Source organism: Myotis yumanensis, unplaced genomic scaffold (genome assembly GCF_028538775.1).
Source record: "Myotis yumanensis isolate MYYU_CA2020_CCGP unplaced genomic scaffold, mMyoYum1.0.hap1 SCAF_12, whole genome shotgun sequence".
Taxonomy (NCBI): Eukaryota; Metazoa; Chordata; class Mammalia; order Chiroptera; family Vespertilionidae; genus Myotis; species Myotis yumanensis.
Genome location: NW_027223763.1, coordinates 41,568,419 through 41,594,784, shown reverse-complemented (window position 1 = coordinate 41,594,784; position 26,366 = coordinate 41,568,419). Strand labels below are relative to the sequence as shown.

Here is a 26,366-nt window from a genome sequence, read left to right as displayed (position 1 = left end):
TAAATGCAGTATGTATTTCTGTGGCAATTCTTGCTTTTAAAAAAATTCTCTAGCCCAATGAAATGTGGACACATATCAGAATCCCCTGCTGGGCTTGTTAATGCACAGACTGCCAGGTCCCACTCCCAGAATTTCTGGTTGAGTAGGACTGGAATTGGGCTCAGGAATTATGATTTCTCACAAGTCCCCTGGTGCTGCTGTTGCTGCTGGTTAGGGGTCCACACTTTGAGAATCATTTCCCTTAACCCATATTTGTTTCTATAAAGATTAAGTATTGCCGAAACCGGTTTGGCTCAGTGGATAGAGTGTCGGCCTGCAGACTGAAAGGTCCCGGGTTCGATTCCGGTCAAGGGCATGTACCTGGGTTGTGGGCACACCCCCAGTAGGAGATGTGCAGGAGGCAGCTGGTTGATGTTTCTCTCTCATCGATGTTTCTAACTCTCTATCCCTCTCTCTTCCTCTCTGTAAAAAATCAATAAAATATATTTAAAAAAAAAAGATTAAGTATTAATGAATGCTACACCTCTTTCATACTTGGAATTGATCTGACTTCCTTTGGAAGGAACACTGTGCCTGATTTTTGGGTTTCCTTTCATTGCAATGCTTTTTCAAGATCCAAAAGAAGAACAGCTAATTACAAATATTTCAGGAGAAGTAGTTCATTTCTAACTAACTAAAGCCAGCTTGTCCTTTTAATTACAGGCAAATAAATAGCATCTGCTTCAAAATGAAGCGGGGGGGGGGGGGGGGGGGGAGGGGGGGGGGTGCGGCGATGGTGGTGGAGAGAGGAGCTCTCCACCTTCAAAAAAGAAAACAATTTCCAGGAGTTGCATTTTCAGAAGAGAAATTTCACACTGCCAATAAAACAAAGTATTTTCTACATCACTGACATGTAAACCGAGAAACAACAGTGCAGCAGAATCACATCTGAGAAAGAGAAGATGACAGCCAATAAATCCAGTCACCCAGGGTAAACTGCTCCATCAGAGAAGGAAGGCATCTTTACTGTAATTTGGACAAGGTTGCTTCTTATGAGCATCACATTCTATAATGGGCCAAAGTTCAGGAGAAACCATGCAACACTGACAAATTGGCAATAGAGATGTTTCCCCCAAAAAGGCGCCTACTGCAAAGAACCTTCCGACCTTGTTTCAGGCCACAGCCCACTCGTTTACCTGGCGGGTCCCGCAGCCTTGACAGGGTTTCGTGAGCATGACTGGCATCCGCTTGAGGGCTGACGGCTTCCTGTAATACTGGGGATATGCTTTGGCCATGCAGTTACTGGTCTCTTTTGAGTCTGTTGTCGCCTGGATCCTGACTCTTTCGCATCCCTGAGATGAACAGTAACTGTGGCCATCCCTGCGGCCTTGGGCTTTGAGATACAAGAACAGCAACCTGTACAAAACAGAACGCAACCCACTGGGTGTTAGACTGCCTCTCGAAAACTTACACAAACTCTTCAAATGAACTCATGGCCGAAAGGTATATTCCTCTAATTAGGTAACTAGTCCCTAAAAGAAATCTACATTATGAAACTAATAAAAGTTGTTTCTCTTTCCTTTCTATCCTCCTAGGCCCCTAAGTCAAATTCAATACTCCTTCAGAAAATATTTTGGTAGCCTGATTCATCGTTGTAGAAGATATGAAAGTTGATTTCTGGTTGGAATTAAGTTCAACAGGTGATTTGGGAGGATGGAATTTGGCTTGGCTCAAGGATCCCTGGGAAAACTTTATACTTGCATTGAGTTTAGAATTTGGTAAATCAGCATGGTTTTTGTTTTGTTTTTTTTTGGTTTATAAATCATTTTGGTTTATGGCACAAAATTTGAACAAGAACAGCAACTGTGTTTCGTTTGGCTTAAAATCAATTCAAAAAGCAATGGTTTCAAATCAATTCCTGCGACGTTTACTAAGAGCAGATGGGCCTGAGGTCCTTCTGTCTGTACTCTGGCCAAAATCAAATGAAATGAGCAGTCCACCGACTCTGAATTATCCTCCTACTGCCAAGATGAATGGAAAAGTAAGTTCTAGGCAGCAGTCCAACATCTGTCAGCAAACCTAGTCCTTCTAAAGCAAAGGAAGTCAATGTTCTAAAGGTTTGATCAAATGTAATCAATTACTGAAGTCAAAAATTCTCATTTTAATATGAGGTCAAGTAGCAATTATGAGGTAAAAATCAGCCATTGTCCCAACATCCAGTAATTTTAGCCTATATATGTAAGGAATGATACAAGCCTGGTTAGCATGGACCTTTTGACAATTAAAATCATCAAAATAAATGTAATTTAAAAAAATTAAAACCCCAAAGGCCGAGGGATTCTAGGCCCAGATGATGACACATTTCCCACCTTTTTACACATTTAATCATTAATTTGTGATCACCAGAATGTCCTTACAAATTTGGTTGTTCTGTTCATTTTTGTGAAAAGTCAACTGGGAATGTGGAAGTTCTGTCATGTAGAGAGTAAAAGTCCAAGCAGGTTAAGTCTAATTAGAAACTGAAAATCAAAGATAACTATGATAAAAAATAAATAAAAGATTTAAGCTGACCACACTGACTGCTGGAGGGCAAACAAGTTGCATCTCATTCAAAGGCTAACAAGGCACTTGCCTGAACCCCCAACCTTGTTCCCCCAAATCAAACTTGCCACCCTCATCCCAGTTGGAACCTTTGTCTTCCCCCAAACATGCCATGCCTCGTTCTTCCATGCCTCCATGCATCCATCCACATTGTTCTTCACCCATCTCTTTGTCCATCTCCTCCTGCTCATTCAGGAGTCTGTCCCAGTGTCACGCTCTTGGGATGTCACTGGTTACCTTAGGCTGAACTTCTGGGTTACCTCAAAAGGCACACTGACTATCCCACCATAGGGCTTTCAGCAGTTAAATTCTTCACTCTCCAATGACCTGTGTTACATGCCCATATCTTCAATGGACTGTGCATTCACAGGAGAAATGCATCTTATTTACGTTAGTGTCTTTACTCAGGTGCCAAGACAATGGCATAGGAGGAATATCAGCTTAAGGGATGGCTAAGGAGCATGCTAGTTGCTGGAAGAGTACAGGAGATCGAGCCTACCATCACCCAAAGGCTGAGAGACTGTAACTGGATAAGAGCAGACAAAGCCAACAGGACCCCAGGTGAACAGGATTAGAATTAAAAAGTGGAAAGATGCAGCCTAGAGAAAGTTGAAAGCAAACATGCCATGGTTATACAGTGATTTTTAAAAACTCAAGGTCAACTTGAGAGAGAGAGAGAGAGAGATTTAAGGAAAAGAAAAATGAGCTTTCACTGAAATATGAACTATATCATATGCAAATAATCATCTTAAAGAATTGTTATAGGAAAGAAATTAGTTCAAGTTTCTATTGGGCCTACTGGTTCTTTATTGACAAGGATAATTTCTCTTTCTAAATTGCCTTAATAGGTATACGACAAACATCTTCACTCAGCTCCTACAGCCAACTATAATTATGAGTCATTCTAGTTCCCTAAGCCTCTAATAGCGATGAGCAGAGAATTACCCACATCAGCTGCTTGTCTAAAGAGCCATCACATCACAGTCTATTCTTAGTTAGGCTGAAGAACCAGTAATTTCTCCATTAAAGAAAAACAGCAATAATTCTCATTTGCTGGTCCACTGAATTACCCCGTGCCGGAGTCAAAATAGAATTTCCTCTCAGACTGCTTCCTCTGCAATTCTTCCAGTGAATTCACAGGCTCATAATCTTCCATTTTGGATAACGAGCCATTATGCCGCTGTAAAAAGCCAAAAGTAATCTGAAAAACTGTGTTTGATGGATAGCAGAGGCCAACTCGAATCCAGTCATTCCTACCAAGAAAAGAAAATTAAAACATGAATTCACATTTGAGCCAATATATCTGGGGCATTACAGCATATACTAGTATAAACACTAGCCATGATTTTCTCCTCCTGAAATGTTTGCTGTGCACTGAGCCACTAACGATAGAAGTCCTGAGCCCTGACGTGCTAATGAATCATCCACCTTTAAATGTTTCCCCAGTTTTTCTTATCAATATTTTTACAACAATCACATGGCTTATAGAAACTTCTTGGTTTCAACAGGACTTCTAGGAATGTGAATAGAAGTTGGATAAGATGGACTTTGACACTGTGAGTGGATAATAAAATTTAGTAAGATGGTTGGACATGTAGTAAGGTGGATGAAACACCACTAGCCTGACAGTAGAAGTACACACTAGTAAAATCTTTCCAAAGAATTTTTTGTCCATAAATACATTTTTTTTAAATATTTTATTGATTTTTTACAGAGAGGAAGGGAGAGAGATAGAGAGTTAGAAACATCGATGAGAGAGAAACATCGACCAGCTGCCTCCTGCACATCTCCTACTGGGGATGTGCCCGCAACCCAGGTACATGCCCTTGACCGGAATCGAACCTGGGACCCTTCAGTCCACAGGCCGACGTTCTATCCACTGAGCCAAACCGGTTTCGGCCATAAATACATTTTTATCTTTTATTACTACATTAGGATAAGTACTTAGTGATAAAATTTCTAAATATAAAAGTATGTGTATTTCTCTTTTTTTTTTTAATCCTCACCCGAGGATATGTTTTTATTGACTTTAGAGAAAGAAGAAGAGAGAGGGAGAGAAAGAAACAATCAGCTGCCTCCCACATGCATCCCAATCAGGAACTGAACCACATGCATGTGCCCTGACTGGAAATCAAACCCACAACCCTTCAGTTCACAGGATAATGTTCCAACCAACTGATCCACATCAGCCAGGGCAAAAGTATGTATATTTTTAAACCTTTGATGTATATGACCAAATTGCCACAGTGTTTTTTTTCTTACCTAAAAATCCTTAGGCATAAAATTAATATGCCCCATATAAAATTTACCATTTTAGCTATTTTTAAATATATATACTTTATTGATTTTTTACAGAGAGGAAGGGAGAGGGATAGAGAGTTAGAAACATCAACCAGCTGCCTCCTGCACACCTCCTACTGGGGATGTGCCCGCAACCAAGGTACATGCCCTTGACCGGAATCGAACCTGGGACCCTTCAGTCCGTAGGCTGACGCTCTATCCACTGAGCCAAACCGGTCAGGGTCATTTTAGCTATTTTTAACTACAGTTCAGAGGCATTAAGTATATTCAAAAGTTGTGCAACCATCACCACTACCCATTTCCAGAACTTTTCAATCATTTAAAAGAATTTTTAAACAATAAGTAACATGGCCTTAAAATTGTTCACAAAGGTTTCACCCACTAATACCACTAAAGAATAATTAGAAATGCAGACCAAAATGCATTAAAACAACATGTTCTCTGTGGTATATATATAATAGTAAAGGGGGAGTGGGCAAGAGAAAAACAACCTAAATATCTATGGGGAAAGGGAGTAGTTAAATAAATTTTGATTATCTCTATATGCTCAGAAAATACTTGAGGGCAGAGAGAGAACACTATAAATGTTTATAATGCCTCACCCTGTTTAAGAAAATTATAGGTTATTTCAATTTTCTTTATGTTTTCCTGTATTTTCCATATTTTGTTTAAATGAGTAAGTCCAGCTTTTATAACCTTTAAAGTGACAAAATCTATGACCTCTCTATAATTATATTAAATTTGGAAAATAAGATTGTCCATCTCTTCCTCTTGCCCATGATGTAATTTTTGCAAACTTTCAGCTAATTAAACAAGGAAAGTCTGACTGAACTCCAAGCCCATGTGGATTTTTGTAACTTCTGGGTTCAGTCTTTTTTTCACTTTATAATGTTCTTACTTGGTATTTATTTAAAAGTTACGCATGACACTGACCAGAACCCTACATAGCATTTGACTGTAGGATTTCGCCTAAAATTCATAACCTGCCAGATACAAGTTTTTTCTATTTCTTGTAAGTCCTCTCCAACCTCATTTGTTTCTTTGACTGCTCTGCAGCTCACTGATGGGAGTGATAACACCAGACTGGCTTTCAGAAACCTCACCCTGGACACAATGTGGACTAAGGACTGGAGGTGGAGAGACCCAGCAGGACCCAGACAAGAGATGACAATGGCCTAAACTCAACCACAAACAGTGGAGGTAGAAAAAAGTGGAGAGATATCAACAGCATTACAGACAGAACTGACAGGGTTTGGTCACTGCTGAGATGAAGAAATAAGGGAAAAGGAAGAGATAAGGATGAGTCCTTGGTTGACTCAATAGGTAGAGGTGCAACTCTCCAGCAAGGCATAGAGAAGCAGCAACAAATGTCACAGGAAAACAGTAATTGTTCCGTGTGGGACTTGTGCCAGAAACCTCACAGCTCAGAGTAAGAGCATCCACCAGGTTCACCAGTCCTTGGAAGTGACCTACTTAGAACTGCATGTTCTATGTGCACCTCTTCATTTCAGTTGTGTGTTTTAAGAGTGTTCAGAAAAGTTAGCACTTTATGACCAGTCAGGTGAATAAGCCATGTCAGTTTTTCAGGTACATATCTGAACAGTTTCATGGAGTCCCATTGGTTAACCACCACACATGTCTAGACTGATTTCACTCTGCCCTTCTAGGCCCATCACTCCTTCCTGGTTTCACCTCCTGTCACACCCTACGCTCCCAGGGCACTGCATCCGTCAGTCCCTGAACAGAGCTAGCCCTTCCCCAATCTGTTGCTTTTGTAACAAGACAGATCATTTAGTATCGCTTTCTCAGCACAGCCTGGCCCAGCTCCTCAAGGCTAGAATTAGGTGCTCTATTCTTTGCCCACTAAAAAACAGTATCGATTTATTGATTTTCTTGAGTTTTTTTCTACCTGTATACTGTGAGCTCCTGGAGGGCAAGTACTTTTCTCCCTCATCATTTTCTGGTACACAGTAAACGCTTGAATAAATTAATGTACAAATAGAGCCTTTGACTATACATAGTATTATTAGGACAGACAACTGGGAAACCAAGAAGCGATAGAAATCAGGCAGGAGTGGCAAATGCCTGGCATTCACGCCACTACTCTTCCACCTCTTACCCACAGCAGACATTCCTAATCAACCACACCTCTCTCTTCTGTCAAATCTAACCTTGGCCTCAAAAACCTTTTTCTTTCCTAGGTAACCCAGTGCTCAGTTGGAACAACACACAGAACTTCTTCCCATCCCAACTAAGGGGAATTAAAGTATTCAGCAGACAATATGAGAACCTATTGTTAAATGGCTTTCTGCACACAATACCCTGACCGCAGAGAAACAGAAATGCTTTTGAAATGAAAGGATTCACCCTAGCCAGTTTGGCTCAGTGGATAGAGTGTTGGCCTGTGGACTAAAGGGTCCCAGGTTCGATTCCGGCCAAGGGCACATGCCCGGGTTGCAGGCTCGATCCCTCCCAGTAGGGGATGTGCAGGAGGCAGCCAATCAATGATTCTCTCTCATCTTTGATGTTTCTATCTCTCTAGCTCTCTCCCTTCCTCTCTGAAATCAATAAAAAAAAATTTGTTAAAGAAAAAAAAAAAGAAAGGATTCAATATGTGTAATCTCCTGATTCCATCCACCTAAAATATACAGCCTCCCCACAAGAGAAATGTAGTACAAGACATCGGCATCCTTACTTGCTACAAAGGTGGGGTGTTATTATTTTTCTCCACTAGATTCCTACTTGCTCAGCTATGTGAAGTAACAGTAATGGGAACATACTTGTTGAAATTTATGAGGTATAGAAATACAGTCTTCGGCGCTGGCCCGTTCCAGTGGATGGTGTAGCCCTTCTCCAGCATGATCACCGGCTGGTACTGGGGAAAGGCAGCCTTCTGGTTGATGCCCCGAAGCACCATCGGGTAGGATGGATACTCATCTCGTGTGATGGTCATTGTCAGATTCTGAGTGCTCCATGTCTGCACATAGACCTTCAAAAAATAAATTAAGAATCATGGGGAAGAGCATGAACACTTAGAGAGCCAAACAAACATTTCCAGCACAAAGCCAAGTGTCTCTAGTTTCGAGAGATTCTGTGATCTATGCCAGACTAAATGAGGGGTAGCCAACTTCATCTTAAGCCACACATACAATGAAGCTTGCTTAAACTGAAATGGCAAAAACAGGCCATGCGTTCTGCTAGCCAAGACCGTCATCATCTCTTCCACCACAACAGGCCAGCTTATTCATCAGAATATAAAACCTTGTGGCTTATGCAGCCTGTCCAAAAAATCCCTCAATCTGAAGAATGCACATATAAGAAATTAGTCAATTAATGTGAAAATGGATACTCTCTACTCAAATCTGAGAGACTTTCCTCGAACTCAAGAGAGGGAAAATGTAAATACCTTAGAATTTGGGCTTGCAATTTTCCATGACCTACATCAGCCCAAGAAGTCATTTTTCACCCCTTCAAAGGAAAAAGCGTTATAAAGCACTCTGCAAAAACTGGAAAAACATCTTAAACCGAGACAAATTTGAAAGTCCTGAATTTGTTCCAGTGGCATGAGCTCCTTGCCAAAACAAAGCCTTCCCTCAAAACAAATCTCAGAACAATTTCCTAAAACAAATGAGAATTGCTCTGGCCAGTGTGGCTCAGTTGATTGGGCATTGTCCTGTACACCAAGAGGTTGCCGGCTTGATCCCGGGTCAGGGCACACATCCGGGTTTTGGTGTCGATTCCCGGTAGGAGGCATGCAGGAAGCAGCCAATAGGTGTTCCACTTTCACATGATCTCTCTCTCTCTCTCTCTCTCTCTCTCTCTCTCTCTCTCTCTTCTCTCTCCCCCTCTCCCTTACTCTCACTCTTAAAAAAAGAAACAACAAAAAACCCAAAAAACAAATAAACGAGTATCCTATAACAGATTTCCCTATAATATTATAACATTTGCAGAATATTGTATTTAATCCACAATACTGCTCTCTGTTTTTCTCTTTTGGTCATTTCTACAATTTTGTCCATAACTGATTCCTCAATTATAAATCTTTTGAAGCAGAAAATCTTCTAAACTCTCATTCATGTTTGACTACTTCAATATAGTCCTCTTCTTTACTAAAACCACTTAAAGGTTTAAATTATATATAACTAAAATGTTTATATTACATATAATTAAATATAGTTTACATAGAATAGGTAGCAAAGAGCAGATATTCAATTAACATAAATTTACAAATAGCTAAATAAAGTTTGTTCTGCCTTGAGGTCCAGTTGCTTCCTTCTTTTGCCTATAAACACAGAGTATTATCCACCAGCTCCGTAACAACAACAAATGGCTTCAGATCTGAGCTCCCAGCTCCAATTCCAAATTCTCAGGAGAAAATTTCTAACCTGTGGTCCCATCATCCCAGAGCCTCCTGGGAAGTATTAGATGACTTGTTCCTTTCTTCATCTTCAAATAAAATAGAATTACTACCCTGGTTTGTAAGATAGAAGAATCAGGTTCGAGTCTCAACTACATCATAAACCAAAGAGTTTATAGACCCATTTATAGTAATTTTAAAATACAAAGTTTCCATTAGTGAGCACACCCCATTTTCAGACAGACACACAAATGCAACCTTACGTACACATGGCTCGCAAGAAATTTAACACTGCAGCTACAAAAGGACTAAAATCTTTTTGTGTTATTTTAATTCTAGAATTTCTATCGCTTCCTGGTTATTGATGAGTCGACTTAATTTTAGGGGGTGATTATGATTAAAATGAATGGGAATAAGGAAGCCCACAACAGTGAAGCTAGTAGTATATTAAAATAAACCAGAAAAATCTCTCCAGTCTTTTTTATCCTTCTTAAATCCTTTGTCTTAGCTATAGATAAAAATCTTTGTAAAGTGTTTGTTTTTTAACTTAAGAACATAGCATTCTTCAGCAGTCATGATTCAAAATCAGGAGAGCAATGAAGAATTCTGCTCCAAGCAGCTCCCACTCTAGGTTTCAGTGGCAGAAACCACAGTAGCCTCAGAAGTTGAAATGCAGGAACCCATGAACACACCCTTGACAGGCAGAGTAGCCAGAGCTCGGGAAGGGCCTTCATCACAGGCTGGTCCTTCCCCAAGAAGAACCCTCCCTATAAATACGAGCATTTAGCAGCAAGCCAACAAGGCAGCTTCTTTCCTGCTGTGGGACTATCAGAGCCCAATGCCCCCCGGAAGGTCCCCCGCTCTTCCCTAATTCTCCTGTCTATGCTCTTAATTCCCCTTCTCCTTTATCTTTTATCTCCCTCGACTGTCTAGTGTTAAATCTTACCACTTAATTATATAAAATATGGAAATAAAACTGCTTCCTTCAAAATTCTGGGCAACTGACACCCCCATCTGCAACCTCTCTATCTATCCAAATATCACTATTAAAATAATTGTTGCAACCGAGAGCTCTGCTCCTCAAATAATACTAATTGCAGCAAACACTATCCCATGTGGGAAGCCATGGGCTAAATGCTTTACATATATCCATGCATTCTGTCTTCTCACCAGCCTCGTATGAGAGGAACCAGCATTATCCTCATTGTGCCCAGGAACAGAGTGGTCATTAACTTGCTCAACTCATATTTAAGGAAAAATGAAGCCAGGATTCAAATCCAGGCAGTCTGGCTCAAGTATCTGTGCTCTGAACGTACTATCTCCCAAATTAATCCATCCTTTTCTACCGGGCACCCAGTTAATAAATGCACACTAGCTTAATGTTTCCAAAGAAGTGTTTCACAGACTGTATCATCCCTTTCATATTTTCATAAACATTATATTGTAATATAATTCAAAGAATTTCCTTGAATGTCTCCTTGTCCACTCATTTCCAATTCCAAGCTCTGTCTCTGGAAACATCTCACTTTCCATGCAATACTGATATTCTTGCCCCACAAGTCGGATTCCCATATTTAGTAGAGATAATAACCCTGAAAGGAAATAAAGCTCCCTCTCTGGGGCAGAGCAGTAGCATGGCAAAAAGCCTGGCCTAAGACTTGGGAAAGATAGGTTCTCACCCCAGCTACACCCTACCCATATTTAAACAAGGGCAAATCCCCTCACCCCTCTTGGACTCATATTTCCACCTTGGCTTGAAGTGGGGGGGCTTGAAATAAAATTCTATGAGCCCATGGTTCCTACTGAATTTTTTTCTTTCACTTTTTAAAAAAAAATGTATTTTTATTGATTTCAGAGAGGAAGGGAGAGGGAGAGAGAGATAGAAACATATGATGAGAGAGAATCATTGATCCTGCCTCCTGCACGCCCCTTCTGGGGACCGAGCCAGCAACCTGGGCATGTGCCCTAACTGGGAATTGAACCATGACCTCCTGGTTCACAGGTTGATGCTCAACCACTGAGCAATACCAGCTGGCTCTTTCGCTTTTTTTTCCTAGAGAAAATCATGCTTTGGAGAGTGTCAATCATGCTGAAGAGCACTCCTCACAGAAGCAGTGATGTCAGGAGCTGGCAAGGACGCAGGCATCCTAACGCATCCTGGCCTACCTGGGCGTAGCTCCCACTGCAGATCACCGCGTTCCATTTGGTAATGTTCACACAGCTAGGATGGCGGATCAGGTAGTTGTCAATTCTTCCCACGTAAGCGTCCTTGTATCCTGTCACAGAGCCATCAGTGTCGTGGAATATGGAGTTCTTATCACCATCCAGCTCACAATCTTCAAACCAGGGGCCAGGCTTTCCAAAGAAGACATTCAGAGAGACCTGAGGGCAGTGAAAAACAAGGAATTCACCAAATGAGGGCTCCTGCCGTCTTAGTCAGCACCCCCTGAAAGGATCCTCCTGCATATCCATTCCAACTGCATGGAGATTAAAACAGCCCTGACAGTTCATAGTTGTCAATCAAGGCACCCAGTCAATCAAAGATGTCCATTAGTTATGACATGCCTGGGGGGAACATTTTTCCAAAGCCTTGTGGAGGTCAAGCAGCAAATGTGAAATTTCATCTTTGGTGGTTTCCCTTTCTTCCAGTTAAAACTATTACCTGCTCTCCAGACAAAACTAATCTGCAATAAGAGAAATTAGAACTGTGGGAAAGGGAATTAAGCAGTCATACACATTTGTTACAAATTATAAACTTTAGGGGATGGTAAGAGATTAACCAAAGAACTTCTATGCATATATACATTGCCCGTGAACACAGACAATAGAGTGGTAAGGGCCTGGGCTGGGGCAGGAAGCAGGTGGTGGGAGCAAAGTGGGGAGAGAGGGAGAGAAGGAATATCTGTAATACTGTCAACAATAAATAAATATTTTTTTAAATTATCAATGTTACATTTACGATGTGTTCATTTTTCTGTATGTAAATTATCTTAATTAAATAAAAATCTATTATAAGTTCTAACTTCAACTAGTTAATCATCTTCTTTTTCTTCAAGTGCTTTAGTTACTTGTTCATATGTCTTCTCCTACTTCCCAGTTAAAACACAGTCTAAGTATTTCCTTAGTGTGAATAATAAAGTATTTAGAACAGGGTCTGCTATGTCATAAACATTTAATAAATGTCAGCTATTAAAATTCCATGCAGTGCCTTTCCCAGTAGCTTCCGTGGTCTTACAGGAGTTCTACACTCAGCTTAGCAGAGAATGACATTCACTATTTCCCAACAACAGGCACAGGGGAGAGGAGCCAAGCACAGGTCACCCTCTGCCAGAGGCTAGGAAAGCCTGTCAATAAAATAATTTGTTTCACACCACCCAGTATTCCTCTTCTTCTCCTGAAGTTCCCCAGAGTAGACCTAGACAAGTACAATTCCAGGCAGATCGCAAATCTCTTCTTGGATCATTACACTGAATTTCCCCAAACCTTGTCCTCTTGTTCTTATGAGATGCTACAATCCCGGCCACCAATTTAGGTTATTTTCCTTTCCAAGGTATCACTTGAATGTTAAAAAATACCCCAGGTCATCTGGGACTTCTATTCTCACCTTGAACTCAACAGGACAGAAAGAATAATAAATTTTAAGACTTTCTTTTGCGTATATTTCTCTCCCCCCCTCCCCCCCAGTCATAAAGACTTTCTGTCTTTGTCTTTGGGGATGTGCTACCCCTCCTCCTCCCACCACAGTAACTATATAGGAACCAAAAGGACATACTTACATGTGGACCAAACTTCACAAGGGAGAGGTTATTTCTGGGGGTTATCTGCCAGGGATTCTTCATGAGGAAGCCAATAGCACTGGTATACCTATCTGGAGTTGGCACATATTTTTTGAAAGTGCACCTGGTGAGATGAATGGGCCCATCGTAAATCTGAAAGCCTCTAATTGGGAATGTCCTGTTGAAAAACAAGAGTTTGTTTAATGCACATGGACCCGTCCCCTTAGCAGCACTTCACTGACATACTTGTTTTATAAAGACAGGTGACTATTCTGTACACACAAAACGCAATTCTAGAATACCGTGGTAACCAAGACAAGATGCCTGATCAACTGCAATGTACACTGTAGTGGGAAAGGCAAAAAGGAAAACAAAGGATAATTACAGATAAGTGCTATGGAGACAACACATAGTAATACATTAGGTTGGGTGGGAGAGAAGCTATCTTAGAGAGAATGGAGGCTTCTCTGAAGAGGTGACTTTTGCTTCCTTGAGTCCACCAGTTAAGACCTTTTACCTGGTAACTTATATACTTTAGTTTTGGTTCCAAAATCTCTAATGTGAGAACTAAAATGAAACTGTGCTTAAACAGAGAGAACCTCCTCTCAAGCCTCTAAATGACAGTAATAAGGTGAAATGATATGCTTAAAAGTATGAAAGTATAATTCCTGAAGGCTTTTGATGTCAAAAAGGCTAGCTAGATTGAGAAATTGGTTTTATTCATTGTCCTCCTTTCTGTTCAAACACAGACTCCTTAATCATATATTATTAACCATAATTAATGTACAAAACCCACAACATTCTGTATCCCTTAGTTTTCTCCACATTTAAATTCTTTGATGGCACTGCAGAGGATTTCTACAGCAACAAATTAGATTACAACTTGGCAGTGTTTTACAATATATGCTAGCAACAAAATCAAAGGGCTTTACTAACAGTCTATGCATCTGCATGTATCTCTAAGGATATATCCCAAAATGGTTCTCTTCCCTAGAAAAGGTTGTACACACACAGTAAAATAAAAACTGGATCCATTGACCAATGAGGAATCTGTTCTGGAGAATCTTCCTTAGCAAGGAAGCAACAAGCATTTTGAAATAAAACTGGAGGCCAATGTAAAATAAAAAGAATGAAATTGACTTGGCTGTCATCATACTGCAGCCCATACCCCAACCCATACAGCTCTTCTTTTATCTACACTTAAAAGAGGCAGCTATAGCCTAAATGTGAAAAGCACAGCATTGAAGCCCAAGTAACAGGGCTGAAATCCCACCTCAGCTACCTTTCTTAAGTTATTTATAAAGAGGGATGATAACAATACCTATCCCATTGGGCTCTGTGAGGATTAAGTGAATAATAAAGTATCCAGAAGGGGGCCTGATACATCATAAGCATTTAATAAATGTTAGCTATTAAAATTCCATGAAGTTCCTTTCCTAGTAGCTTCCATGGTCTTACTCACAGGAGTTCTACACAGAGCGTGGCATTAAATGAAGTATTTCTCCAACGACAAGCACACGGAGAGAGGGGCCGAGCACAGGTCACCCTCTGCTGGTAGAGCCCTTCCACCAGCCCCCGCTTCCCCCCCATGCCCCTGACCCACCCCAGTCCAAAGTCCACATAGAATGTGTAACTAAGGGAACGGAGGCTTCCCGAAGTCTGACCCTAGTTTTTCTCCAGCTCATTTTCTCACCAGTAAGATGAGGACAACTATAAACTGTGTCTCAGAACGGAGGATGGATTAATTAGTTAATAGTTCCCTAAAAGCCCTGAAGAATCTTTCTAGTGCTGAGTGCTTTTTTAATGACTCAGATTATTTTGACAGAAAGCATGCCAAAAGTCTACCCCCGCTCCCCCTTCGACATCTGAAACACTTAATTATGCAGCCGTGGTGAGGTTTGGAGTCAGCTTTGGCATCTATCAACCCTTATTTCCTAGGACTCTTTTCAATAGGTAATTTCCTTTTTCCAGTGGCTATTTCTAAAAACCAACATCACAATTTGAGGGAAAACTGACCTAATGTCATAGTTTACAGTTTGGCAACTTTCTGTGGCTCAAGAAAGAAAGGGGGAAAAAATCACCAGCTTATATAAAGCCTTCACTAAGAAATGAAAAAAAAAAAAAAAGATAGGTTTCTTCATCCTAAAATTATTCATGAAATCCAGAATTATTATTAATGCTCCAGAATTTTAGAGTATAATACACAAATACTAAATGATAATAACAATAACAGTTATAATAATAATAAAATAAGGTGGGAAAAATATCAGAGTGGGAACCAATCATGCGGAATTATTACAGAAACTTCCATAAGGATTAGGTTTTCACTTATGATTTCCATTTAACTCTCCACTGCCAAAGCAATGCTTACCTATTCCTGGGTAATGTCCGAGACTTCTGGTCGATTCCTCCCATGCCTACATACTTGTTCTGACCACCCTGAAAGCCGTAATTCCTACTTTCTCCGACAAAGAGAGATTCAGATACCTCCTGGCTAGAACCTTCATCACTTGGAAAGCTTCCATCACTGTTAAAATGAAAATAACCGTCAACCACACAGTCCTAGAAAATGTATATTGACCCTCAAATAAAGGCAAGGTATACCTCAAATAGCTAAAAATTTTCAAAGCAGCCAGTAGCTTTTACTAATACATACTGAGTCACCAGGAAGTACCTCTAAACTGTGAACATACCTCTTGTAAATTGATACAAATTAATTGTATTGTAAATGAGTGGTTTTCAAATTAGGTTGAAATAAGTGAAATTTAATTTAGCAGCAACAACTGATTATTTTATTCTCAAGCAACAGTACTGTGGACAGGGAGAATAAACTTGGCCTGAATACAACAATTAGAATCTAATGTTTAAGATTTAAGATGGAAGTGAGAGTAAGTGACCTGGAGAATAATATTTAACACAAAAAGTCCAGTTCTTAAAGACCACTGAGAAATTTGACCAACTTCGAAGAAAGAAAATATTTAATGTGCTCCCAACTTTTACTCCCTTCCTTTTTATTCCCATAATTTTTAAGATCTTTAATCTAATGCTCAAGTGTTTTCTTCCAAGCAAAAAAACGTAAGTCTACCCTTCTGTGGAATTCCAGCTATATTAACCTACTACTTTGGCATGAATTCAACTGATCATTAAAAATGTATTTTTGACCCTCAAGTGGTAACAGGAAGCAGGTGCTAATTTATTTTAATGATAATAAATGTATAACATTATGGTATGTTATCCAAAAAAATTAAATAAGTTTTAAAAATCAAGGGTTACTTTACCTACAGCTTTAAAATAATCAGAAGTAATAAGTAAATGAATAAATAAAATAATCAGAGAAGTATTTTTAAAGTAATTACAAACCTGGCAAAGGTTAATCCTATTCCATTATCTGCAAATCTGTAAGAAAAAAAGAGATGACGTAAGACTTTAACTTACCACATCATGTAAGAAGAGATTCCAATGTTTACTCTTCAAGACCACAAAAATTAAGTTTCACTTCCCAATAACGAAAAGCACAGACTCCACAGTGAAGGCACCTGGTTCAAATCTCAGCTTTGCCAATGACCAGCTGTGTGACCTTGGGCATATTACTCAACTGGACTCTCCCTCAGTTTTCTCAACTATATCTTAAAATAATAAGTTAACAACCTGCCTCATAGGACACTTAAGAGCATTACACATACTAATTAATTTCAACCATTTAGGTATAGGGGTGGGAAACCTTTTTTTTTTTCTCCCAAGGGCCATTTGGATATTTGTAACATCATTCACGGGCCATACAAAATTACCAACCTAAAAATGAGCCTGCTATATTTGGTCAAACATTTAATTAACTGACCCCTAATGCGTTGGCAGGGCCAAACCAAATGACTACATGGGCCATCCCCCACCCGATAGAACAATGGCTGGCACATAGCAAGGAGCATATAAGTGTTAGCTGGAACTTGTTATTTTTATAATTTTACTTTTGAAAACAATTAGATCATGGTAGTCTCTTCTAAACTTTTCAACATTAATACCCAAGCTATTTCTACAGATTTAATATAATATCATTTTTTTGCACGAAAAAAGGCAGAGATGATAAAATGCCAAGAAGCTAATGTCACTGCCAGCTAGAAAACAATGTTTTTCTAGACTCTTGAACACCAAATCTTAGCTCAATATACATCAGACTTCCAAAATTATACAGATGGAAAAAAGGGAGATGCTTACTGCCTCAAGTCATGTTAAGACATAAGTCAACACACTTACTAAGGTGAAATTTACAACTTTTGTTTTGAATGGCAGTAAGAGAGCATCAAAAAACCTGGAGTTTCCAAGAGGAAGGGGAAAAAAATCCAGCTGGCTTCAAAATCTTTATTTAGCTCTCTGACATAGACCCTGTTTGTTACATAAAGTTAAATTCCAGGTTTCTGTTCAATCTCATCAGAAAACGTTCATGTCACCAGACAAGTTCAGGTCCAATAAAAGCAGCCGAATGAGACGATTCCAAACATTTGCAGTCTGTTAATGCTAGCAAACTTCCTCGGAGCTTGTCCTGTCTATTAGTAACAATAATATGATTCCAGAAACTATCACTGTATTTTCAGTCTGCTGGGCTTTTCAAAATAGTCTTAAAAAATAAATACACCAGTGCCACCAGATAATAACTTTGTAGAGAATACCCACGCTGAATTCTGGACGACAATGTCTCCCCCTCGGACCCAGGCTCCATGGTCATTATTTTTAAAAGCAATGAGCCTGTCAATTAAAGCAGCAACGCGTGGCTTTTCAGGGTCACCATCCTGATGAGGCCGAAACCTTGGGATTGAAAAAAAGGACTTTTTAAAAAAGTAATAAAAAGGTAACGGCTATCAGCTATTTACAACTGCACGCTTAAGTGTCAAAAAGGTTTAAATTTGACCGAAACCAAAGAAGTAAAAAACAAACAAAAAAAACCACCCAAAAATGTCTTAAGATAAAACTTAAATACTTGTATATTAAATATTGGGAAAAATAATTACATTTATTTATATAAGTTTATGTAAATAAGAATTGCTTTCATATCTTCTTACTTTTTTAAATCAACATATTATGGACTGGCTACTGCAGAACATTGTAAACACTAACAAACCTCAAACCAGGAAAACTGGCAAGTTTTTATGAATTCTTAAGATCTGTAATACTAATATAAACTTACTGAATAAATTATTCATATATTTTAACATACATATATTTGAACTGAAAACTATTATTTTAGTTGTATGTTGGTGATACGTCTTAGATATAAAGATAAAACTGGGTTTACTATCTTAAGAAGGCCGAAATTTAAAATACATTGTATTTGATTGACTTATTAATTATAAAAACTAAATTGTACCTTTGCTTTTTCTCCCTTCTAAAATACTTATCAGGACCTTAATGAAAAGGTAAAAAAAAAATGGTGTCAAAACTATCCTATATAATAAAAGCCTAATATGCTAAGTGTCCAGTCATCCAGTCACCTGTTCAACCAAAGCATAATATGCTAATGATATGCTAAGGATGCTCAACCGCTCACTATGACCTGCACTGACCACCAGGGGGCAGATGCTCCGACCAGTAGGTTAGCTTGCTGCTGGGGTCCAGCCGATCGGGACTGAGCGAGATGGGCCAGACATGCCCTGGAGCCCTCCCGCGGTCCCTCCCTGGCTGGCCAACCTCCTGTGTACCTCCCGGGCCCCAATCATGCACTGGTGGGGTCCCTCGACCTGGCCTGCACCCACTCACAATCTGGGACCCCTCAGGGGATGTTGGAGAGCCAGTTTCAGCCCAATCCCGCAGGCCAGGCCGAGAGACCCCACTGGTACACAAATTCGTGCATCAGGCCTCTAGTCCTCCATAACAACTCAAATAAATAATACCATAAGGCCACCTATTTTTTAGAAAATCGTTTCTAAGTTTTACAAAGCTGTAAGGAGGCGGGTGGGAGGGCAGATAGCAGGTCACTAAACAGCTTTTCAAAACCAATTTAGCAAGTTGAGCTTTTCATACAATCAAGAATCATCATTTGTACAAACCCTACTACCAGTTACTGGCACACAGTAGGTGCTCACTAAATGTGTATGATGGGAGAAGAGCTATGCACAGAGAAGAGCAAGTACAAAGGCCCTTAGGCACGAGGGAGCCTGGCATGTTCAGGGAACTATCACTTTGGCTGGAGAGTAAGAAGCGAAGCGGGAGAGAACATAAAGGTGGGCATGCACCAGGCAAGGATGCAGTTCTTTATTCTAAATGCACCTGGAAAAGCAGAGAGTAGAATGGTGGTTGCCAGAGACTGGGTAAGGAGGAAATAGAGAGGAGATGGTCAAAGGGTACAAAGTTTTAATTATGCAAGATAAATAAACTCTAGAGATTTACCAAACAGAATAGTGCTTATAGCTAAAAATACTATATTGCATCCCGTAAAATTTGCTAAGAGAGTATACTAGTATCTTATGATAAGTATTGTGATTAGAAAAAATATTTTTAAATTAAAGAAATAATAATAACAGCCCTAGTTGGTTTGGCTCAATGGATAGAGCGTTGGCCTGAGGTCTGAAAGGTTCCGGTCAAGGGCACATGCCTGGTTTGCAGGCTCGACCCCCAGTAGGAGGCGTGCAGGAGACAGCTGATCAATGATTCTCTCTCATCATTGATGTTTCTATCTCTCTCTCCCTCTCCCTTCCTCTCTGAAATCAACAAAAATATATTTTTTTAAAAAAGGAAGTAATAATAATAAAGGAGTTAGGAAGAAATTTGGGGAGACAATAGAGAGGTTTATGGCCTTGATGGTGGTAATGATTTCATGGGAGTGTACTTATACCCAAACTCAACAAGTTACATACATTAAATATGCACAACTTTGTCCATGTTAACCACACCTCAATAAAGCGAATAGATAGAAACATATATAGATAGATGTGATGAAAAGTGTCATCAGAAACATGGAATCAGGAAGGTGATATGACCAGATTTCTTTCTTTTTTTTTTTTTTAACTGGCCACTAGCTGCTACTTGGAGCAAGGATTGCAGAGAATGGACTATAGAAAGACCAGTCTGGAAAGCATTATATCCACCCTTAGATTGTGTATATGACCCCTTACACTAAACAACTCTAATCTAAGGGGTAAAAAATCTGATTCGGAGCCATCACCCACTCTTCTGGCATTGTAGTTGCTGCCAAACAGCTTTGTAGTCATTATATAATGTCAAGCAGATGGAAAAATTCTGGAAAGAAAACTACGCAATGTTCTAAAAAGAAAGCCAAAAAAAAAAAAAAGTACCAATAAAACATCTGATTCTCTGCTGTAGCCATCTCATTTTTTCTGAAATTCCTATCTCTATAAATCAATTGTTGACCATTTCCTGGGAAACCCTTTCTTTTCATCCTCTACCCAACTTGGTGTGCAAAAAAAAGTCAACTTTCCCAATTTCTCGTCATCCTCATTTATGAACTTTCAGCACCCTTCTCAACCTTCTCCCTTAATTGTCCTCTGCTTTAAATGTACTTGTTGGCTCTCATGCTATTTCACTTTTCGATGAAATTTCCCAATCTCAAAACCAAGAATTTTCTTGAGTTAAAATTTCCCATCTTTGGATTCCTGTAATTTCACATTTTGAAAGGCTCATCTGATTAACTATTGAGTCAACTTCCCCTGTGATGAACAGACTGATTAATTTCTGGATTCCATGAGCCCGACGTCTAATTCACTGGCTGGCTTATTACTCACTTGTATTAGAGTTTTATCATTTTTACTCATATCTGGACTTCATGAATGCATTTGGGCATATTCTTTACATTAGTTTAAACAAAATTAAATGTATACACCAGTTGCCAAATGTCTTGTTACACTCTTTTATAATCAATTCTTTTCAATAACAACTTTCAAATGGAGTCTAATTCCTTACCAAGAAGTATGCAAACCAATAGACACAGACAACAGTGTGGTAATAGCCAGAGGGAAGTGGGGACAGGGGCTGGGTGGAGGTGGGCAAAGGGACGGGGAGGAATGGGGAGATCTGTAATAGTGTCAAAAATAAAGGAAAAAAATGTATGCATTTAAAAACTGGTAAGAGAACTAATAGACAACAGAGGAAAAAGTACCATTATCATAATATCAAATACACATACCCTATAAAAAACTTCTTGGACTATTAAGAATAGATTGTTTTATTGTCAGGTCGAATTAAAATAACAATGGATTCTAAAATATATTTCCACATCCATCCATTCATCCCCATACACACATTTTTTAAGTCAGGGAAGGGAGTCAATTTTGTTGTGTTTAGGATTTTTCTATTAATACTAACTTAGCAACAAACACATACCAGTTATAATAAACTCTTTCAAACTAAAAAAGTAGCAGTGACCACCTAGCAAAGATTTCTTTGTTTTGTCAAATAATATTCCCTTCTTTTTAAAATATATTTTTATTTATTTCAGAGAGGGAGAGAGAGATAGAAACATTGATCGGCTGCCTCCTACACACCCCCTACTGGGGATTAAGCCCACAACCCAGGCCTGTGCTCTGATCAGGAATCAAACCTTGACCTCCTGGTTCATAGGTCAACACTCAACCACTGAGTCACACCAGCCAAGCAATATTCCCTTCTTGTTTCATAAGTTGTCATCATCTCTTTGCTCCTTTTTCTTTTTTTAATATATGTTTACTGATTTCAGAGAGGAAGGGAGAGGGAGAGAAAGATAGAAACATCTATGATGAGAGAGAATCATTGATCAGCTGCCTCCTGCACACCCCATACTGGGGATCGAGCCTACAACCCAGGCATGTGCCCCAACTGGGAATCGAACCGGGAATCAAACAGTGACCTCCCAGTTCATAGGTGGACAGTCAACCACCCAGCTACACCAGCAGGGCTCCTTTTTCATCTTTAGTTTATTTCTTCTAGTTTTCACTTTCACATCTTGTTCAGCTATAAGGTATCAATCAGTACCTTATGTTTAATTTAATAATGCCCTCAGTTTTGCAGCTTCTCAAATGCTGTCTAATCATTGCTTTAAAATATTTCAGGCTCAACTTGACCTTTAAGAAATCCTGATGAGTAATTTTTCTAAGTATACTTTCCCCAGGTTTCTCCTGACCTCACTCATGCCTTACCACTGTGTCACAAGCATCCTGCCTCACACTTAAATTGCCTCATTGACCTCTGCCTCCCCTCTGACCTACAGGGTGGCTTCTAATAATAAGCCTAGCGTCCTTTTGCTTAAATGTCTAGCAACAGACCCTAGCACCCTTTCAACATCTTAAGTTGGTCAATCACCTTGAAGTATAAAAAATAACATCGACACAGTTCCTACGGAATATGACTTTATGTTGCCATCTTTTCCAGAAAGATGGAAAGGATTTTTTATTTTTATGTTGACACTATTACAGATGTCCCTCCTTCTCCCCCCACATGGTCCACCTCCACCCACCCCTGCCTCCCCTCCCCTGGCCTTCACCACTCTGCCATGTGTGTCCAGGGGCCTATGCATACATGTTCTTTGGCTACTCTCTTCCCTTTCTTTTATCCAGTCCCCTCTCATTCTCCCCTCTGACCTGTCAGTCTGCTCCATGTATCCATGCCTCTGGTTCTATTTTATTCATCAGTTTATTTTGATCATTCGATTCCACATATAAATGAGATCATATGGTATTTGTCTTTCTCTGACAGGCTTATTTTGCTTAGCATAATAATCTCCAGGTCAGAAAACCGTATTTCTATTGGAGACATTTTATTTATTTTGGCCCTCATATACAGCATGTAAAAGAACTTGGTTGAAAGGCTGATCCATATCCCAACCACGTTCTGTGGTTATAAAGGAGAGTAACATAGAGCCCAGCTATGAGGTGAATCTGAGACTACAAATGACTAAACCAGAACTAGCTTGATCATCACGTTTAAGATCTTTCCCTTTGAAACAGATTCAATCAATGTTCCATTTTAACCACTGACCATAAATTCTGTATGCCTTGATTTTCAGGGATTACACTAAGATATTTAAACTTAACTTGTATTTCAATGAATCATGTTCTACTTTAGGCCAAATATGGACCCTTTTTCAACATCTCTCTGTCTTGCTCTTTCTGCAACTCTAACATCAACTTACAACTTTGAAAAGGGGATAACATTTAAAAGTCCACAGGACTTAGGACAACAGAATAAATATTTTTCCAAAACCCTCCTACAAATCTTGAGAACTTCATTTTCTATGTGTTACTGGAGAAAAGAACACAATAGCTTAACTCAGAAAGTTTTGCTTTGGCAAAATAAGCTTGAGTGTGATTTAAAGTGACTACTCTACCTTGCATTGTTATCCAAACAGAGGTATTCCCGGGGGTCAGCAGCACTAGCAATGGTTGTTTTGACACCTTTGTCAATAAATAAGCCAGCCTGGAAAATATAATAATGGACCAAAATAAATATAAATCCCAAGTTATAGCTATGTATATAATGATGCATAAAAATAAGGTTTAGATTATTGCATCAATGACAAAAAAGAGCAGGAAGGAATAAACAGCAAAGCACAGGTTATCATGAAAACAGCTACTTTCATTGATATTTTAATAATTGAACTCATTCGGTCATTTGCAAATATTTATGTAGTGCCTACCTTGTGGTAGGCACCAAGCATTATATTACACATTAACTACAAAACTACCGACACAAACTAGCAGCAAGACATGCAGTTAAGAACAATTACAATCCAAGATGAGAAGCACATGATAATGGAAATGTCTGGCAGCACATAAGAAAGGAAGTGGCGTCCTACAGCTGAACTTGAAGGATGGGGAGGAATTAACCACGCCAAAGGATAGGTTGAGGATGAAGAGCAGGGAGTGGGTGGGAAGCAGCTAAAGAACCCAGAGGAAAGTATCCAAGGGAGTAGTTTATACAAAAAGTCTGAAGATGAGAGAGGGCATAGAACATTCGAGAGCAACAACAACAACAACAAAATCTTAGATGGGCTGACAGGAAATGTATGGAGGGAGGAAAGGTAAGGAAGAAGGAGAAAGACACAAATGCCAGATGATGCAGAGTTGATACACCAAAGAGTCAAGACAATGGGACTTTTAATAAAAGCAATATAATCAACTGCATTTTAAGAAAGAATACCCCAACTGCAAGATGGGTAAGATTGAAAAGAGCCAAGAAAGGAGGTAAGAGATAAAGTAGAAGACGATAGCAGTAACCCAGTGACCCACAAGAGAAACAAAGATGACCTAGACTGGCAATAGTAACAGGGAACAATAATAGAGTCAAAATTCTTTATAAAGTAGTATTGACACCATTCAGGAATGAATAAAATGTCTAAGAGTGAGGGGGAGGGATTAATTAAGGTTCATGTGTTTTTAGTCTGGGCAGTTAGGTGGCTAGTGGTTTCATTCACAAAAACACGAATGGGAATGGGTCTGCTGATAAAAGTAAGGACTTTAGTTTTGAACACATTTTATTTATGTGTCCCTGAAACACCCAAATCATACTCAGTAGGCAGTCACACAGATGTGACTGACCTGGACTAGATTTGGGATAGTCAGTCCCAAATTTAACAAATTAAACCTAATCATACACTCATTATTTAGATCTAATTATTTAGACCTAATTAATAAACTAGAAAACTATATGGCCTCATGATACATGATGTTAAAAAATTAATTGGAATGAGGTGTTTTTTTATACCACCTATAGTCAGAAAATTTCGCAGACTTCCACCTTGAAATGCTACTTTCACCAAAAATTATCGTTCATCGAGTCAGCTCACAAAAACCATAATTCCGTGTAAAGTTTTTTTCCTCTCTCAAGTCTTCATCAAGTGATTCTAAGCTCTTCAAATTATAACACACTCAGGTTTTTAAAGGAACCTCTGTGGGTGGGAAGAGAGCAACCAATGAACGTGTGTGTGTGTGTGTGTGTGTGTGTGTGTGTATGCATAACCCATGGACACAGACAATAGGGTGGTGAAGGCCTAGGGTGGAGGGTGGGAGTGGGCTAGAAGAGGTCAAGGGGGGAAAAAGGGAACATATATAACACTTTCAACAATACAGATTTTTTTTTTTAAAAAAAAGGATCCTCTGAGTACCATAAAGGGAAAGTATCCACTGAACTGTGATGTGGACCGTATTAGGATAAAGAATCTGGGCACCATATCATACAACGACAATATCAAAGTGCCTGTGAGCACCAAATGAGCCGGATGTATTTATCGCCAGCTGCTGAGGGATGAGTGCCAAATACCACGGAAACTGGAGCTCCTAAATGACCTTTACTTGACCTGTATCATTGTAAATTAGGTCAAACATTCCTCAACAGTACTTCACTATTTACATAATTCGTATTATATACCCACAGGACACTTCATCAGCACTGAGAGAGAAAATATGCTTTTTAATCCTTAGAAGCACATTATCTAAGCAGCAGTTGCCAACCTTTCGGACCACCGGTTGGCGACCGCTGAATGTGTGCATCCCTAGACACATATAATGACATTAAAGCCTGGAAAGAAGGAGGGAGGAGGAGGACGAGGACTCATGAATCAAGTCCATTATAACTTCCGACTGCATGAGCATGTGTGTGTTAGCATATATTCCTGTGAGTTATTCAGACTGCATATGCATGTGTATGTTAGGGTATATTCCTGTGTGTATAAACAGAAAACTGTATAGATAGCCTTCATATGGAAGAGCTAGGAGTCTGCTTTTTAATCTCTGATGACAAGGTCTATCTAAAAACGGACATTTCTCAGTTGTAACCACAGTAGTCTGTCCTTTACCCTGGAAATCATATGTACTAACTGTTAAAACTTGGGAACCTACCTTAAAGCTTGAATGGACCCTGTTGTTATAAAATACACCCAACGGAGTAAGTTCTGGTTTCGTTAACAGCTTCAATCCACTGGATTCCCCAGTAGGTTCCTTGTGAAATAAATACCATATTCCAGCATCCTATAATTAAAAGGGTAAGATCATTAAACGCTCCTTTTATAAAGCCACTCTGTGAAAACCCTCATAAACTAAGCACTTCACAGGCAAGTTTAATCTTTTTTAACACTAACGATTCATTGTTTCAGGTTAGGAATTGACTATAAAAAAGGTGTACACTCACTCACCTGGCACCTTCAAAGCAGTGCTATCATGCTTTGAGAAAAAAAGCAAATTTAATTTTGCTTGCAGGTCTGGACAAAAGATAGAAATAATTGGCTGACAGCAAAAATTCTTTTCAAAATAAGTTTCCCACTACTATCTACTTTAAAAAGTTGTGCAGAATTAGAAGCGAACAAGCTTTCCTTCCTTCCATGTGACCAGGACAGCATAGCCTTTTAGAAATACGGGTTTTTCTGTTTACCTTCAAAT

At 39.3% G+C, this 26,366-nt stretch overlaps 1 protein-coding gene across 5 annotated transcripts in view; it reads right to left on the bottom strand.

Annotated features, from left to right (window-relative positions):
* CEMIP2 (cell migration inducing hyaluronidase 2) overlaps window positions 1-26,366 on the bottom strand; it is a 91,700-nt gene that overhangs the window by 9,633 nt on the left and 55,701 nt on the right. For 4 of the 5 annotated variants that reach the window (XM_070431505.1, XM_070431504.1, XM_070431503.1 and 1 more), the window contains 10 exons: window positions 25,830-25,958; window positions 23,321-23,409; window positions 17,683-17,814; window positions 16,375-16,410; window positions 15,386-15,541; window positions 13,015-13,192; window positions 11,405-11,620; window positions 7,662-7,870; window positions 3,651-3,833; window positions 1,176-1,395 (listed from right to left, as the gene is read on the bottom strand). In XM_070431505.1, the coding sequence (XP_070287606.1) occupies window positions 1,176-1,395; window positions 3,651-3,833; window positions 7,662-7,870; window positions 11,405-11,620; window positions 13,015-13,192; window positions 15,386-15,541; window positions 16,375-16,410; window positions 17,683-17,814; window positions 23,321-23,409; window positions 25,830-25,958 (1,548 nt within the window). The remainder of the gene's footprint in view (window positions 1-1,175; window positions 1,396-3,650; window positions 3,834-7,661; window positions 7,871-11,404; window positions 11,621-13,014; window positions 13,193-15,385; window positions 15,542-16,374; window positions 16,411-17,682; window positions 17,815-23,320; window positions 23,410-25,829; window positions 25,959-26,366) is intronic. The other variant, XM_070431506.1, reaches the window with a different exon arrangement.